The 15,547-nt window shown below is 35.2% G+C and overlaps 1 protein-coding gene across 1 annotated transcript; it reads right to left on the bottom strand.

Moving 5' to 3' along the window:
- Positions 1-962: 962 nt before the first annotated feature.
- rhogb (ras homolog family member Gb) lies at positions 963-13,779 on the bottom strand. The gene is made up of 2 exons (XM_056446214.1): positions 13,474-13,779; positions 963-2,614 (listed from the first exon to the last, which is right to left on the bottom strand). Exon 2 carries the CDS (start codon positions 2,581-2,583, stop codon positions 2,008-2,010), a length of 576 nt encoding a protein of 191 aa, XP_056302189.1. The 5' UTR covers positions 2,584-2,614; positions 13,474-13,779; the 3' UTR covers positions 963-2,007.
- Between the last annotated feature and the right edge of the window lie 1,768 nt (positions 13,780-15,547).

The following is a 15,547-nucleotide window of genomic DNA, read 5'->3' as shown; positions in this document are numbered from 1 at the left end:
CTCCGCCCATTTCAAGTCACCTGCGCTCTGAACTGCTTAGATATTTGTACACACAGTATATGGATATTTTGCGTAAATTAAATCATTCATTCATTTTTTTTTTGGCTTAGTCCCATTATTCATCAGGGGTCGCCACAGCGAAATGAACCGGCAGCTATTCCAGCAAATGTTTTATGCAGCGGATGCTCTTCCAGCCGCAACCCAGTACTGGGAAACTTTTATGTGTATATTTATATTTTAAACCTTGTTCACAGAATTTCTGTGAAAACTAAATTACCCATGATTCTTCTGAGACATCCTCCAATCAGACGTTTGCAAGAAGCACTACATTTTAGCCCCGCCCCTTCCAAGTCGGTCTAACTGCGCTCTGAACTTCTTAGATATTTGTACATGTATGAATATTTTGCATAAATGAAATCAAGATCTTTAAATCAATGGTTTCATATTTCTCCGTCATTTATTTGCATCATTGACGATGCTTTATGGCAGTGGTTCTCAACCACGTTGCTGGAGGACCACCAGCTCTGCACATTTCCATGTCTCCTTAACCAAACACACCTGATTCATATCATGACCTCATTAGCTGAGGCTGAAATACCTGTAATGAGTGTAACAGACAAAGGAGACATCCAAAACATGCAGTGGTGGTGGTATTCCAGGAACATGGTTGAGAAACACTGCTTTATGGGATTGTAGTTTATTTATTTATTTATTTTTGGTAGTTATATTTGTCTTCTTGGCTTCAAATCAAAAATTGTAATGTTGTGATTCTTTACATTATTATATATCTTTATATTACTAACAGTATTGTATTACTGACTGCTTCAACAGAGGGAAAATGAATAGGGGAAAATGCTTCCAGAATTAATGAAAAAATGGGATGACATTAATGCACACAATTTTTTATGTTGTAAAAGTTGTATGCATTAACGTCATTGTTTTAAACAGAAGAAAATGCTTGCTTTTACTGCTGTGTCTCACACTTTTAATGCAAGAATGTTATAGACAGGCCACTAATTACATTAAAGGTCTGTTCTTAACGACACCCCAATGACAGAACACACATGCCATGAGCATAAAAGCCGTATTAGTAATAATACACAAATTTAAAATAAAATTCTCAGATTTGTGTTTTTGTAAACACTACAGAAAATTAAAAAGTCAATGAAGGAATAGTATTAGTAAGTCTCCAAACACTCAAGAGGAACTCAAACCATTTCATCTGAAATATATTTAAGGGTTTATCTCCTCTATATTGTTTTTCATATTAATTAGATACCATAAACTGGTATCCAAATGTTTAGTGGTCTTCTGAAATGCCCCCCAAAAATGTTCTCTCGCCTTAAAAACAAGTATTTACTTAAAGAAAATACAACCAAAAACAACAACAAAAAAAGTTAAAGATAGTTTGTAATTGGGATTTCAAAACAGTGTAAAACCAGATATTTTACTTGATCTTGTGTTTGACAGATTAACGTCGGGTTCAGATGACACAATATCAGCCAGATTTTGATCAATTGTAAACAAAGAGAATGCTAGAATAGATGGATCTTGTCCTGACAGAACTAGACTAGCGTGTTTAATTATGATTCAGTCCTCCACAGTTTGTCACGCACGTGATATTTACCTACAGAAGCACAGAAGATTTTCTGCACTGAGCTTTCAAACATGACAAAATGGCTTAGTGGAATTATGCGGTTTCCAGATCTATTATTCTGATGTTCCCTCAAGTTTTGTTTTGCTCAATCAATAGTTCTGCCTTCTTGATGGTATCACACACATCAAACATTGTTAAAGATGGCATACAGTTTTCACTTCGGGAGTATTTTTGGTTCAAGAATTTAGGAGTCTAAGTCAAAAACAATCATAACAGTCATTAAAATATTGTGTAGTCTGAACCCGGCGTGAGAATGTGGTCATCATTGACTACTATTCCATAACATTCCCACCATTCCTATGCATTCCTCTGCGTGCAATTGAATTAAAATACCTCTATCCTCTGTATTTTCAGAGGAGTATACAGGGCTTCTTGTTAGCCACGGGCTGAGGACTAAGGTAGGCACGCACTGCGTCTGCAAACACGTCCTTGATGCCGTCCTGACTGAGTGCCGAACACTCGCGGTACTTGACGGCGTGGATTTGGCGAGCCAGCGCTTGACCCTGCTGGGTCGTGATGGGCGCCTGATTCTGCTCCTTCAGCTTCTTCAGCACATCAGCGTCGTTACGCAGATCACTCTTGGTTCCCACCAGCAGGATGGGCACGCTAGGACAGTGGTGCGTCACCTCCGGGTGCCACTTGTGCTTGACGTTCTCGTAGGACGGAGGGCTGGAGATGGAGAAGCAGATGATGAAGACGTTGGTTTGAGGGTAGGACAGCGTGCGAAGGCGGTCGTACTCCTCCTGGCCCGCGGTGTCCCACAGATTGAGGCTGACGGTACGGTTGTCCACGCTGACCTGGGAGCTGTAGTTGTCGAAGACGGTGGGAATGTACTCTTTGGGGAAGGCGCCGGTCGTGTAGGAAATGAGCAGGCAGGTTTTGCCCACTGCTCCGTCTCCCACCACCACACACTTGATGCTCTGCATGATTGAAAGATGTGTCCTTGACTTCAGCAGTCTGTGGAGAAAGAGACATGTTAGAGGACAACACCGCTCAGGGAATCTGTTGCAGATCTTAACGTTAATTAGGGCTGTACGATATTGGAAAAGTTTTCTGTGATTATATATTGCGATATGAATACAATTCCACCAGATTAGATCAGCCCAGCTTGAATTAGGGCTGGGCTTAGGGCTGTGACGGTAACGGATTTTCTGTTACTGCTGTGATGAAGCAAGAAATCATGTGGTATGTCGGTTAACCACGCATATATATATATATATATATATACATATATATATATATATATATATATATACATACATATATGCCTGGGCTGATAAATGATACTATATCGAATCGCGATAAAATTTATGTCAATAACAATGATAAGCTCTTAGATCTTTTTATTGATCTAAGGGCCAATCACACAGCAGAAATGTGCAACAATGGGAATCTAAAAGTGTGTTGATATTAGAGATGCACTGAATTTTCGCCCACCAAAAATTTATCGGCCGAAAATATATTATTGCATTTAATGAAACTTCTAATTTTTGTAGCTTCAGTCATTGTTTGTCTACTCATTTAAATCCGGAAGCATTAACAACTTGTATTGAAATATATATCGTTATCGTTTAATATGGAAAATAATTATCGAGATGACATTTTTGCCATATCGCCCAGCCCTAGCTTGAATTTCTCTATTTAGAAAGAATTTATTGTTTCAGATTGACTGGGATGATTCTGTAGGGGAGTGAATCTGCATAAAATATAATAAACGATCTACAAGCAGCGTTAAATACAATAAAAGAAGATAGAAATAAAATAAACAGTGTTTTATTGTTTTCAGAGGAGTCTAACTGTATTCATATACATACAGTAATTGAATAGTCAAATGTAAAATAACGCTGCATATTGTTTATAATTGTATAAATAACTAAATCAAATTAATAAAAATACAAATGGAACAATTACTTAGAAAACAAAATCCTCGTACAGATACGGGCCTCAAAAACACATGCGAATGATAAACTATAATCCCGACTCAACATTGCATTTCCTGCGATGTGACTATTGCGAATGATCACACTGCGATATTGAGGCTGAAACGATAGATTGTGCAGTCCTGAAATGAATCATGTTTTTTTTAATGGATATGATAATGTTGGCATGCATTTTCACCTCAACTCAGATCTCTGCAAAATATTGGTTCCAAAGAAAGGAAGCGAAACAGTATTTATACATTTTCAAAAAGCCATTCAGACTTTTGTATTTGCTGTAGTGTTTGTCATATAAAAACAAACACAACCGTACAGAGATGACAACAGTGATGTAGATTTTTTGTTATGGTTTTGTCATTTTTATGACTCGTTATTTTTAATATGCCTTTTTTCTGTTCTTTTTAAATTAAGTTATTAATTATCTGAAATCAAAAGAGTTGAAGTGAAAATATTTGTATTTTAGTTGACTAGAGTGTTTACATCATGCTGCTTTCAACTAAAAACAAAACAAAAAAAATGTGTTTTGGCCTTATGTTTACATGATAGACTGTTAGGGACCTTAAACGTTTTTTATTGAGTTTCAAAGAGTTTATTTATAAACAATTGTGTTTTTGTGAAATCTGTGTTGTCATACTGTGTTTCATGCATTCAGTCTGAAGAACTAAGGGGACAGCGTGTGCACAGGTGCATGGTGTTTTTTTTGAAGTGACATCATCTCCTATTGACCTGTCATGAATGTCATTGTTATCTGTGCCACGCTGTTTAAAAAATAGGGCAAGGAAACTTTTTTCAAAATGTTACATATACTTGAAACACTATTAAATTGTTATGTATTGTGTTGTAAATGTACACTTTTAATAAAGATGACCCTCACAGATTCTTCATTGTTATTCACAATTGTTTTGCAAAACACTTCATAGTCATCTTTACACAGCTAATTGAAGGCAGCCCTAAAGTGGGTCTGTGTCAGCTCAGAATTCAGTGTAAAGATGCTATGCCTGCATTAATGGGTTTATGTAAATACAATTTTTTAAAAATGCATGTCGCTTCAGGCTCGGTTTCTGTGCTACGTTGTAGCTGCTGTGTAAAGATTAGGGCTGGGCGATTAATCAAAAAGTAATCAAAATCGACATTCACAACCTATAATTGATCTAATTTTTCCTGGATGATTTTTTCAGTTACTTTCCCTACGGTGTGTAGAGTCACCTGACCCCACACTGTTAAGGCTGAGACTGATTTATACTTTATGCACATCTGATTTCTGGTCAAGTAAGACGATGGACCCATTCTTGAGCCTAAAGCTGCGGTCACATTGGGCTTTGTGTGTGCGAAATTCTGTCGTGCGGCACTGCGAAAAGGGGCGGGATTAAACAAGATGATTAAAGCCAGCGATTGCTCCATGTTTTAAATTTCTGTCCAGAGAGGTCCTGTTTTAAACCTCCATTGGTCTCATGCAGTCAAGTGATGCGATTTCGCAGGTCAGAGTTCACCAAGCTTGAACTTTGCACCGCAGCAACCTGCGAAACTTGACGCATGACCCCGCGTTTCCGGTCTGACGCATTCGCGTGCGTATGAATGGAAGGCTATGGAAGGAAAAGTCAAGTGTGACCGCACCTTTACTTTGCACTACATTGATGATGATTGGAAGCAATAAATAACCATAGATAGTAGATAGTGTGTGTTTCTTTCAATTATTTTAATATCACGTAATGCACCCTTCATTCAAAAATTTCCCACCTGTAATATGTGAACATATTTACTGTACAAAACTGGTCAGTGAACTCTTAAGGGGAAAAAAATAAAAGAACCGTTCATTAATCGCAATGAGTCAAAATGTTCAATTAATCGAGATTTTGATTTTAGGCCAAATCACCCAGCCCTAGTAAAAATGTCTGAAGTAATGGTTTTATGTAACAAGAGCAGTTCTGAGCTGTGTCCAAAGGCATAAATCTTATTGGTTTGCTTTAGTTTTGATATTATTTATTCAAATAAAAGCTAAAAAAAACAATTGTCATGTATTACAACGTAATGTACCAGGAACTTTTTTTAACGTGGCTCTAGATGACCTTATTAAGGCTGGAAATCCATATATGGCCACTTCTCATGTTAGAACACACTTCAATCAGGATAATCTCAAAGCTGTGTCTTCCTCTTATCAGTATTTAAAATGTATTTTTGGAGAAAAGATTGATGCAGGGATACTCTATAGGTACTCAAGACTGGGCAAACTTATAATTGGGCAAAATTATCAAAACACCCCAACTTTAAACAGCATTTAAACTGATTTAAATGTTTCAAATTATGTTTAGCAAAATACTGCCAGTTTAATATTATTTTTATAACATTAAAATAAGTATCAGCATAAAGGTTTCAGCCATACTTAATAAATAAATGAATGACAGCTGAACATACATTTTAGAACACAAGGGTGTTTGAATCGATCGGTGGACAGAAAGATTTACACACATGCAAAGAAAGGGACACAGAAGAATGGTTGGCGAGAACCTATAATTGTTTGTTCATGCAAATGTGCAGCGTGTTGAGGTCATTTCAGTCTTTATAAAACAACGTTTTGAATATACAGTCAGCTTTGTCCAGTTCCTTCTACTTCCCCTTGCAGTTTAACCGATAGGCTGTGTATATATTACGACACAATTGAATTCCCAATTGCAAATGAAGGGACTCTATGCATTCACCTTCTCAAAAGTGAACAAAAATGAGCTTTTGTCCTCCATATTTCTGTTCTTACCCAACATTTGAATTGAATACAATGGAAATATGATCAGTTCAGGACATAAATATGGCTCTCTGTGGGAAATAAGTTGTGTAACCTAAGATTTAACACAACATTTGCATGCTGGAAAGTTTCAAAACAGATTCTATTAGGTTTCTGTGTATACTGAAGATATTTTAAGTGAGAATAGGAGTGATATTAAACATTTGGGAAGGTCTGTACAATTTCTCTTTTTAAAAGGAGCTGGAAAGTAGATTTACTGTTGACTTTTGCCCATTACACTGCTGAAACTGTTAATCAAAGTACTTTCTAAGTCCTTCCACAGTTGTTTGGGAGTCCTCGTGTTATTGCCTGTTTATAATTAACATTTTTGATACATGATAAGCCGTTTCCTCAATAGTTTGATCATGACAAGCAGGCCATCTTGCTTGCTGCAGAATGTGAGAAAGATTTGCGCTCTCACACATGAACGAGAAGCTCAGAGCTGCGGGGTTACGACCAAACAGCTTTCAGTTCTGTCTTTCTTTCTCACTTATTCCAAGAGTCTGGCAGATGTTTGACCCCAGGAGAAAGGAGTGAGACGGACTCTGCCCAATCTCCAGAGACGCTCAGAGAAAGAGAAATACTCAGAGCCCTGCCCTCTTTTGCAAGGCGTTAGCCAATGTGGTTAGTGAACCAAGAGCTCAAAGAAACAGCACTGGTGAAGTCTCTTCTGTCACTTACAGCAGAGCTTTGTCATATCACAACGGCGATGATTAGCAGAAGTGCCAAATGAAACAAGTGCAGCAGAATCCAGTGCTGCCCCTTTTCTAACTGCGGTCTTGCAGTTTAGCTACTTTGTGGTATTTGTTCAAGTAGATGTTCAAGATTGTGGCCCTAAATGTGTCTTGTAACACTGTATCAGGCAGATCACGCTAATAAAAGACAGTAAGAGTTTAGCTTAGCTTATAAAATGTATTTACCGAACAGAAATGGATGTGGATACAACAAATCTAACTGCAGCGATGACTCGGATGAGTACACAAAACTACAAATAACAATTCCATTAAACATCCTTCACCACACAGTAGCTATATAATACAAAAACGACAGAGGAAGTCCATGTTGGCAGTTCTGGTGTATGTGTGTGTGTAATCAAACTTCACCGAACCAATAGTTGTACTCGTGAGGGAGTAAATAGTCTTGTGTTAGTCAAAAATACTTGAGTCAGAGTCATTTGATTTTGAGTATCTACCGATACCTGATCCGATACTTTTATAATACATAAAAAAAGAATAAAGAAGAGCGAATTCAGCAAATTCACTTTATTTTAACATTCAACAACTCTAAATTCATAAAACATAAATTCTTCACTTTTGGACTTTAGTGCAACAGTAAATATTAGAAAAATCTAATATAAAAACAAATAACACATCAAATAGCGCAAGTTTACATATCTCCCAGTTTGCTATGGCAATGTTGTCATCATCAACTTTATAATACCTCCAGACTGCAAACATACTCGCGCTTTCCGCTTCAAGCTGCTTCCGTGTTTTACTTTGCAGGCATTTAACCAATAGCGTATCTGCAACAAAGTGATGTCATGCTGCACGCGTTGCTGTTTCTGTGTAAAGTCAAGAAAGAGGTTGAACTCACACACAGTTGAAGGCGACTCAGTGGCGCAGTTGGTAGTGCTGTCGCCTTACAGCAAGAAGGTCGCTGGTTCGAGCCTCGGCTGGGTCAGTTGGCATTTCTGTGTGAAGTTTGCATGTTCTCCTTGCGTTTGCATGACTTATATATATATATATATATATATATATATATATATATATATACAGTTAAAGTCAGAATTATTAGCCCCCTTGTTTATTTTTTCCCCAATTTCTGTTTCACAGTGAAGATTTTTTTCAACACATTTCTAAACATAATAGTTTTAATAACTAATTTTTAATAACTGATTTATTTTATCTTTGCCATGATGACAGTAAATATTTTACTAGATATTTTTCAAGACACTTCTATACAGTTTAAAGTGCCATTTAAAGGCTTAACTAGGTTAACTAGGCAGGTTAGGGTAATTAAGCTATTATTGTATAACGATGGTTTGTTCTGTAGACAACCAAGAAAAAACTGCTTAAATGGGCTAATAATTTTGACCTTAAAATGATTTTTTTTTTAATTAAAAACTGCTTTTATTCTAGCCGAAATAAATCAAATAAGACTTGCCATCAATAGCAAAAGGCTAGTGCAGAAATTTCATTGAAAATACTGGGGTATAATAAACTGACATATTTTAAAGACATGGTGAGGGGAAATGGAATTTAATGCAGTGCTTCTTGTTCGATCTGAGACCCACTTCATATCATATATTTAACAGGCAGAGAAGATCTCTGTTTTTTAAAGAAATCAGATCTTAAACGTGACATTTTTGTAATGGAAAGTTCACCGAAAGCCCTTGGGCTGCCTGTTTGAAAATTAAAAGTCTGTGTGCATACAGCCCATTGCTAAGTACTTACTACATAGACAACTTTAAAGTCCTTGTGAAATCAAAATATAATTGTTTATGTTGCTAGCTCATATTGTATTTCTTTGGAGCACGATAAATCTGTGGCTGTTAATCCACTGAATTTTTGTTTTGGTAATCTTTAAAGTCTGACCAATTGCTTCTGCATTTGAAATGGCGGTCCTTCTCTGATGACTTCGGACACATTTTTTTAAACCTCACCCCTTTACTGTTTGTATGCTATAAAGCCACACCCCTCCTCAATATTCCGTTTCAGTGGGCTATATGCACAGCTGGTGTTTTTCAGCCAATGGTGAACTTCCTGTGAAAGGTTTATGTGACTATTTTCGAATTCCTATGGTTCCTTTTGGAGCATCAATGTTGTAATGTAATTCAAATATAATTAGTTAATTGAACTTAAGCATCCATGTGACTGTTAAAGCATAGAAAGAGCATAAAGACCGCCTACATTAGAACCAGGTTAGTGCAGAAACTCCATTGAAAATACTGGGGTAAAATTAATTTTCATATTTTAAAGACATGGCACGGAAAAATAGAATTTAATGCAGCGCTTCTTGTTTGTACCAATACCCACTTTATATCGTATCTCAGCCAGGCAGTGAAGATTGCTGTTTTTTTTAAAGAAATCGGATCTTAAACGCTGCGACTTTGTATGGAATGACAGTTCTCCAGACGCCCTGAGGTTAGCTGGCTGAAATTAAAAGTCTGAGTGCATATACCCCATTAGAAGTACATCAACTCATTGAAATAAAAGTCTTAGCAACTTCCAGTTTATGCAGACTTTAAAGGCGATTTTTCTCTGTTTTGTTTAATTTTTTTTAACTGTTAGATTCCAGATCTTAAGAAAAATGTTATCTTGGCCAAATGTAGTTTAATCCTACTAAACCATACATCAAAGCAAAGCTTATTCATCCAGCTATCAGGTCAACTATAGTTCTCAATTTGAAAAAACTGTAGTTTACGTTTACAAAACTTCATTCATTTTCCTTCAGTAGTCCTTATTTATCAGGGGTTGCCACAGCGGAATGATCCGCCAAATATTCCAGCATATGATTTATGCAGCGGATGCCCTTCCAGCTGTAACCAAGTACTGGAAAACACCCAAACACTTTCACATTCACACACACTACGGCCAATTTTGTATACCCAATTCGCTTATACCACATGTCTTTGGACTGTGGGGGAAACCGGAGCACCGGAGTAAACCCACACAGACATGAGGAGAACATGCAAACTCCACACAGAAATACTAACTGGCCTTGCTGGGACTCGAAACAGCGACCTTCTTACTGAACTAGAAATTCCAAGAATTAGCTACTACACCCCTCGCTGCTGGAATCAGCTTCCAGAAATGATCAGATGTGCTCCAACATTAGGTACATTCAAATCAAGACTGAAAACACATCTGTTTAGCTGTGTCTTTACTGAATGAGCACTGTGCTACATCCGACAGATCGTACGATTATGTCTTTCTTTTCTTTTTCATTCTTTTATAACCTGTTTTAACACACTTTAAACTTGTCTTTTTTATTCTTGTTTATGTTAAGCACTTTGAATTGAGCTATATAAATAAACTTGCCTTGCCTTACTGTGATGCAACAGTGCTAACCACTGAGCCACCATGCTGCCCATTCACAAAACTTATTATTTACAAAATTCACATTTTTGTAGTGCTGGCTCACGAATCAACCACTTGAAAAAGCAAGAATAATCAATCACTACTCCACATGTTGTCTTTTTTTCTTAGCTAAAAGCCATTGTTCAAGTATTATGTTTAACCCTGAACCAAATGATGCAAGCCACCAGAGAAACAGTTCCTATAGCTACAAGTTTTGCTAACAAAAAGGGAACTTAAACTAGATTGCAAAGCATGCAGAAAGAAATCAAAACTAGAAGTGGTCAGATACATTTATCCCTCCTTTCTTTATTCTCTACAGGCACTTTCATCATAAACCCCAAGTTAAATTCAAAGCTTTAGTGTTAGTTTCAGGTTGTAACTAAGCTTATTCCTCTGCAGTTGCATGTGGAAATTAGAAAAAACTGATCATGGGAACTGTCACCACAACTTATGACACAGCAAGTCACCATGTTTCCAGTGACTCACGGCAGGAAAGCGCATCTCAGAGAGACCCTTGTGTCATTCCTGATATTCAGCTGTTTTGTAAATGCATTTTCACATTAGGAAGATAACACTAGCTGCTCTGAGAGCTGTAGAAATGTTCCCACTCGCAGATTAACTTTACTAACTACAGTGACTGAGTAAAATATCAGCAAGTTTTGCTTGGGGGAGTAAAATATGATAAAGCAAAAATAGCTTCTCTAATATCTGCTGTTTGGTACTGAAGTAAATATCCTTCTGCATGGCTCTCTTAGAGTTCAAAAATGAGGATGTTTCTTAGTTCCCTGTTTCCTCTGGAAAACCCAACAGCCTTTTTCTGTCTTTTTCTCCAAATTTGCATAATTTCCCATTCATTTTCTATGTGAACTCTATTGTTGCAACAGGCATGTCCACATTTTCACAGAAAAGACTTTAGTGAAACACCAAGAGGTTACAATTTGTGTGTGTGTGTGTATGTGTGTGTGTACAGTAAAATATAATCCATCATATAGTTAATAAGCTAACACTTTACAATAACAGTACATGAATAATGATGTATTAATATGTAAACGAAACATTATGAATTAATGATGAGTTAATGCATGCGCTTATCATGAACTAACTTTAACTACAACATGATTGACATGAGTCCATGTTTGAATAACGGCTACCTTAATTACTTGCCAGTACATGGTGTTAATTAATAGATTAATTAACATTTATGTTTAAGCTAAATGCAACCAACATGAACTCATGAGCTGTTAATGTATGTTTATGTCATGACTTTACTTATAGGGGCACATCACCATTAACTTATCCTTAATTACTCATGAACTCGGGTGTTTAAAGTGTTCATGTTGATGTTGTCAGAACACTTGTCTATTGTTATTCAGTGTAAATGCACTAGACGGATGTGCATCAGGAGTTTGTGAGTAGTTAAGAATGGGTTAATGATGATGTGCCCCTCCAAGTAAAGTCATGATATAATTCTACATTAACATATCAAGAGTTCTTGGTTAAAATAAGCATGAATTAATTTGGTAATTAATATATTAAATAACAAACAAGCATGTAGAGCTGTGCGATTTGGGGGGGAAATATCTAATTGCGATTTTTCTGACAGATATTGGGATTGCGAATTGATTTGCGATTTAATTTTGTAGTCAACTTTAAGTTTTTGTTTGGTGTCTGTGACTTTGAAAATTAAATAATTCCCAAATTACTGGTGTCCTGTTTTTCATTGATATTAATTTGTTTATTAATGCTTCAAATGCAGCAGATGCCATTAGCCCAATTGTCCACGCTTTCATGTTTGCTTGTTTTTGTTTTTTATTGTGGGCGTTCTGCATAGTATGGTTGTGCAATTCTGATTGGGCAGAATGAAAGTGTGCTCACTCAACTGGCTAGTAAAACTATCACACACAGACGGCAATCACGCATTTGCTCTGGGTGAGGGAAATTAAATAATACATATATATTTCATTTCATTTCATATATATTTCAAATCATATATATTTCATTTCACAGACTCTTGCGATTAATTAATCACAACGTTTTAATTTAATTTAATTCAATTTCGATTGATCGCACAGCCCTAGCATGTACTAACAAGTAATCAAGGTAGCTGTTATTCAAACATGAACTCATGTGACTTATGTTGTAGTTAGTTAGTTCATGATTAGCACATGCATTAACTCATTATTAGTTCATAATAATGTTTAGTTTACATATTAATACATCATTATTCATGTACTGTTATTGTAAAGTGTTACCGTTAATAATAATAACAATATTACTATATACTATATCTATATAATATATACTATAGCATACTATAACAATCAGTTGAAACTGTAATAAATATGTAATAATTAATGTATTGCTTATTTTTTTTAATATTAATGCATAAACATTAAACATTTAAACCCTACTATAATATATAGTAGTTTCAACTTACAATCAAATTTGTGTCATTGTGAATTAAATAAAAATCAAAACATCACAAAGGAATACATATTCACTAATAACAAAGAGTTTTCTCTTAATAAACTTATAATTGCTTCTAAATGAAAGTAAGAAAGGTATAATGTGGTCATATAAAAAATAAAAACATTAATTTATGCTACATAACTACTAATAAACAGTCAAATGCATGCGAATGAGCAGCTAATTAGTAGTGGATGTGTGTTCCCTGATCTAAATTGTTCTGAATGAAAATGTACTGCGTGCAGTTGTGCTTGTCAATACTCTTATTGACAGTGCTTTATAGTACTCATGTGTGTGTCTCTATGGGAGTGGCCCTTATTCCTGCTCTCTGATTTAAAAAAACACTCAAACCAATATTTAATCGCGGTCGAAAGCGAGAACATTTTGGGATATTGGTCAAATCTCACGCAGTCCGAAATATTAACGCGGTTTAACGCATTTTCACATGAACAAACAAACTTTTGCATCAGTAAACACAGAAATAAACTGTTTTCCAAGTTATGCACTATATATCTCACACACCTATAAACACGATTATCAAACTAAAACATATCTTACCAAACATATCAGACGCTCTTGAGGACAGTAATCCGGCGGCTGTGGAAGTTAGTTGTTGAAGTCTGTAGGACGTGAGTGTGTTCACCCCTCAGAGAGGAAGTTAATGGCTTAACGGCATATTTGAGGAAGTTTACTGAAGTAAATGCAGCTATGACAATGTTTAAGAGGGCGTAGCAGAGTCTGTCTACACCACAAGCGCGCTCACACTTTTATCAAGCACTTCTCTCGCGTGCACACTATCGACTCGATTGATTTTAATGGGTTTTGTCGTGTCTTGTCGTTCATTCGCTTGCTATGCATCACTGGGAAAACCCGTATCACCATACCTTAATGTTCGAACTACCTGACCCGAGAAGACGTGAGAATATCGACTTGAATCATTGCACAGTCGTGGGTGGTGCTAACCCGTGCAAAAAGTTATATGTCAGTGTCATATTTTCCACAAAAATTGCTGTTTTTGGTTACTAGTATAAACTCTTGATGGAAAAGTTTAGTCAAAATGAATATTTCTGACGCCACTCGGTTTTGAAAACGTAACCTATGAGTGAGTTTCCTTCGTAGATAACAAAAATAGGCATTTTAAATGATGTTCAGGCTGCTCATTTTGTGGGTGGTGGTGAATGGCATTGTTTTGCAAGTTTAAAAAAGGGGCTCGTTTGATACATGCCTTACGTGTGTATTGTGTATTGACTGAGTAAAACATTGACTGGATACATTGTATAGAAAAGTATCTACAAATGTATCCTTTTTGTGTACCAAGGAAAACAATGTCATGAATTGGAAGACATACATACAGAGTTTAAAATTCAGTATAAATATTTGTTTTGCTTTTGCTGCATAGTTGAATAGATAGGCCAAAACAATTCACAATTACAATGCAATATCTATTTTAAACAAAAAGTATCAGTAAAGTGATATATTTAACTAAAAATGAGATCAATTTTGTAATTTAGAAATAAAATGAATTATACCTAAAAATATTTATGCATAAATATTAAAATATATAGGCATATTTAAGAAATAAATATAACAAAATACAACAAAATTAATTTTAAAAATAATAATAATGCAAACGTAGGATGTTAAAATAAAACTTTTTGTATTAAAATATCTAGACTAACTACTCACTGATAAACGAAAATAAATACAAAATAAAAGAGTATCTTTTTTATTTATTTCCATTTTTCCCACATGAATGACAACTTTGCATGGAAAAGTAACAATAGACTACACTTAATAAGTAGAGACTAAAAGAAGAAGAACTGTTCGAATTTTTAATGATTTTATTTATTATAATGTAGGTCCATAGCCAGCCTGGTGAAAGGGGTGGTCCTTTTAGGCGTTATTTGACTCATTTTCTATTTAATTATGAGATTTAAATACTGCATTTTAGTGACAATCATAACCATATGTTTTGATGCACCAAAAACATTTCCTAAACATTTATATATAAAAAAAACTAAAGAAAAAAAAAACATGAATAATTATTTATAAAATACAAATGTATCATATTACACCATTAGAATAAAATAGGAATCTGTTTAAGTTTTAAATTAAAAACTGTGGCCTATTGTCTTTTATTAGGCAAATAACAACCTGGCCAGCACATTCAACTTTCCTTTGTCACAATTTGTCCATTTGAATAATAAAAATGAAAACATATTATTATTATTATTATTATTATTATTATTATTATTATTATTATTATTATTATTATTATTGTTATTGTTATTAATAATAATAATAATAATAATAATAATAATAATAATAATAATAATAATAATAATAAAAGTATAGAGCTTTAGCCTAAACATTATTTCAATTAATTTTAATATGGGCCGCTTTTGGGGCTTCACACCTTTTTAATGGCAGTTTTTTGTTTAAAAAAAACAGTAGTGAAATTTGACTTCTCTCACATTAAATTTTGTTTTTGTGAACAGTTGGATGATTGACTTATCAAAAATAATTATCTGAAGTCACACCGAAGCGACAGCCAAGAATTCCACTTGGTCTTAAAGCCTTTTTTGATGGATTATTTTCACAATCTATGATGGCAGTCAAAATAAGATAACTG

Source organism: Danio aesculapii, chromosome 21, assembly GCF_903798145.1.
Source record: "Danio aesculapii chromosome 21, fDanAes4.1, whole genome shotgun sequence".
Taxonomy (NCBI): Eukaryota; Metazoa; Chordata; class Actinopteri; order Cypriniformes; family Danionidae; genus Danio; species Danio aesculapii.
Note: the sequence above shows the minus strand (reverse complement) of the source record. Positions and strands in the feature narration are given on the sequence as shown.

Coding starts and splice junctions, on each gene's coding strand:
- rhogb (XM_056446214.1), bottom strand. CDS start 2,583: ATGCAGAGCATCAAGTGTGTGGTGGTGGGAGACGGAGCAGTGGGCAAA.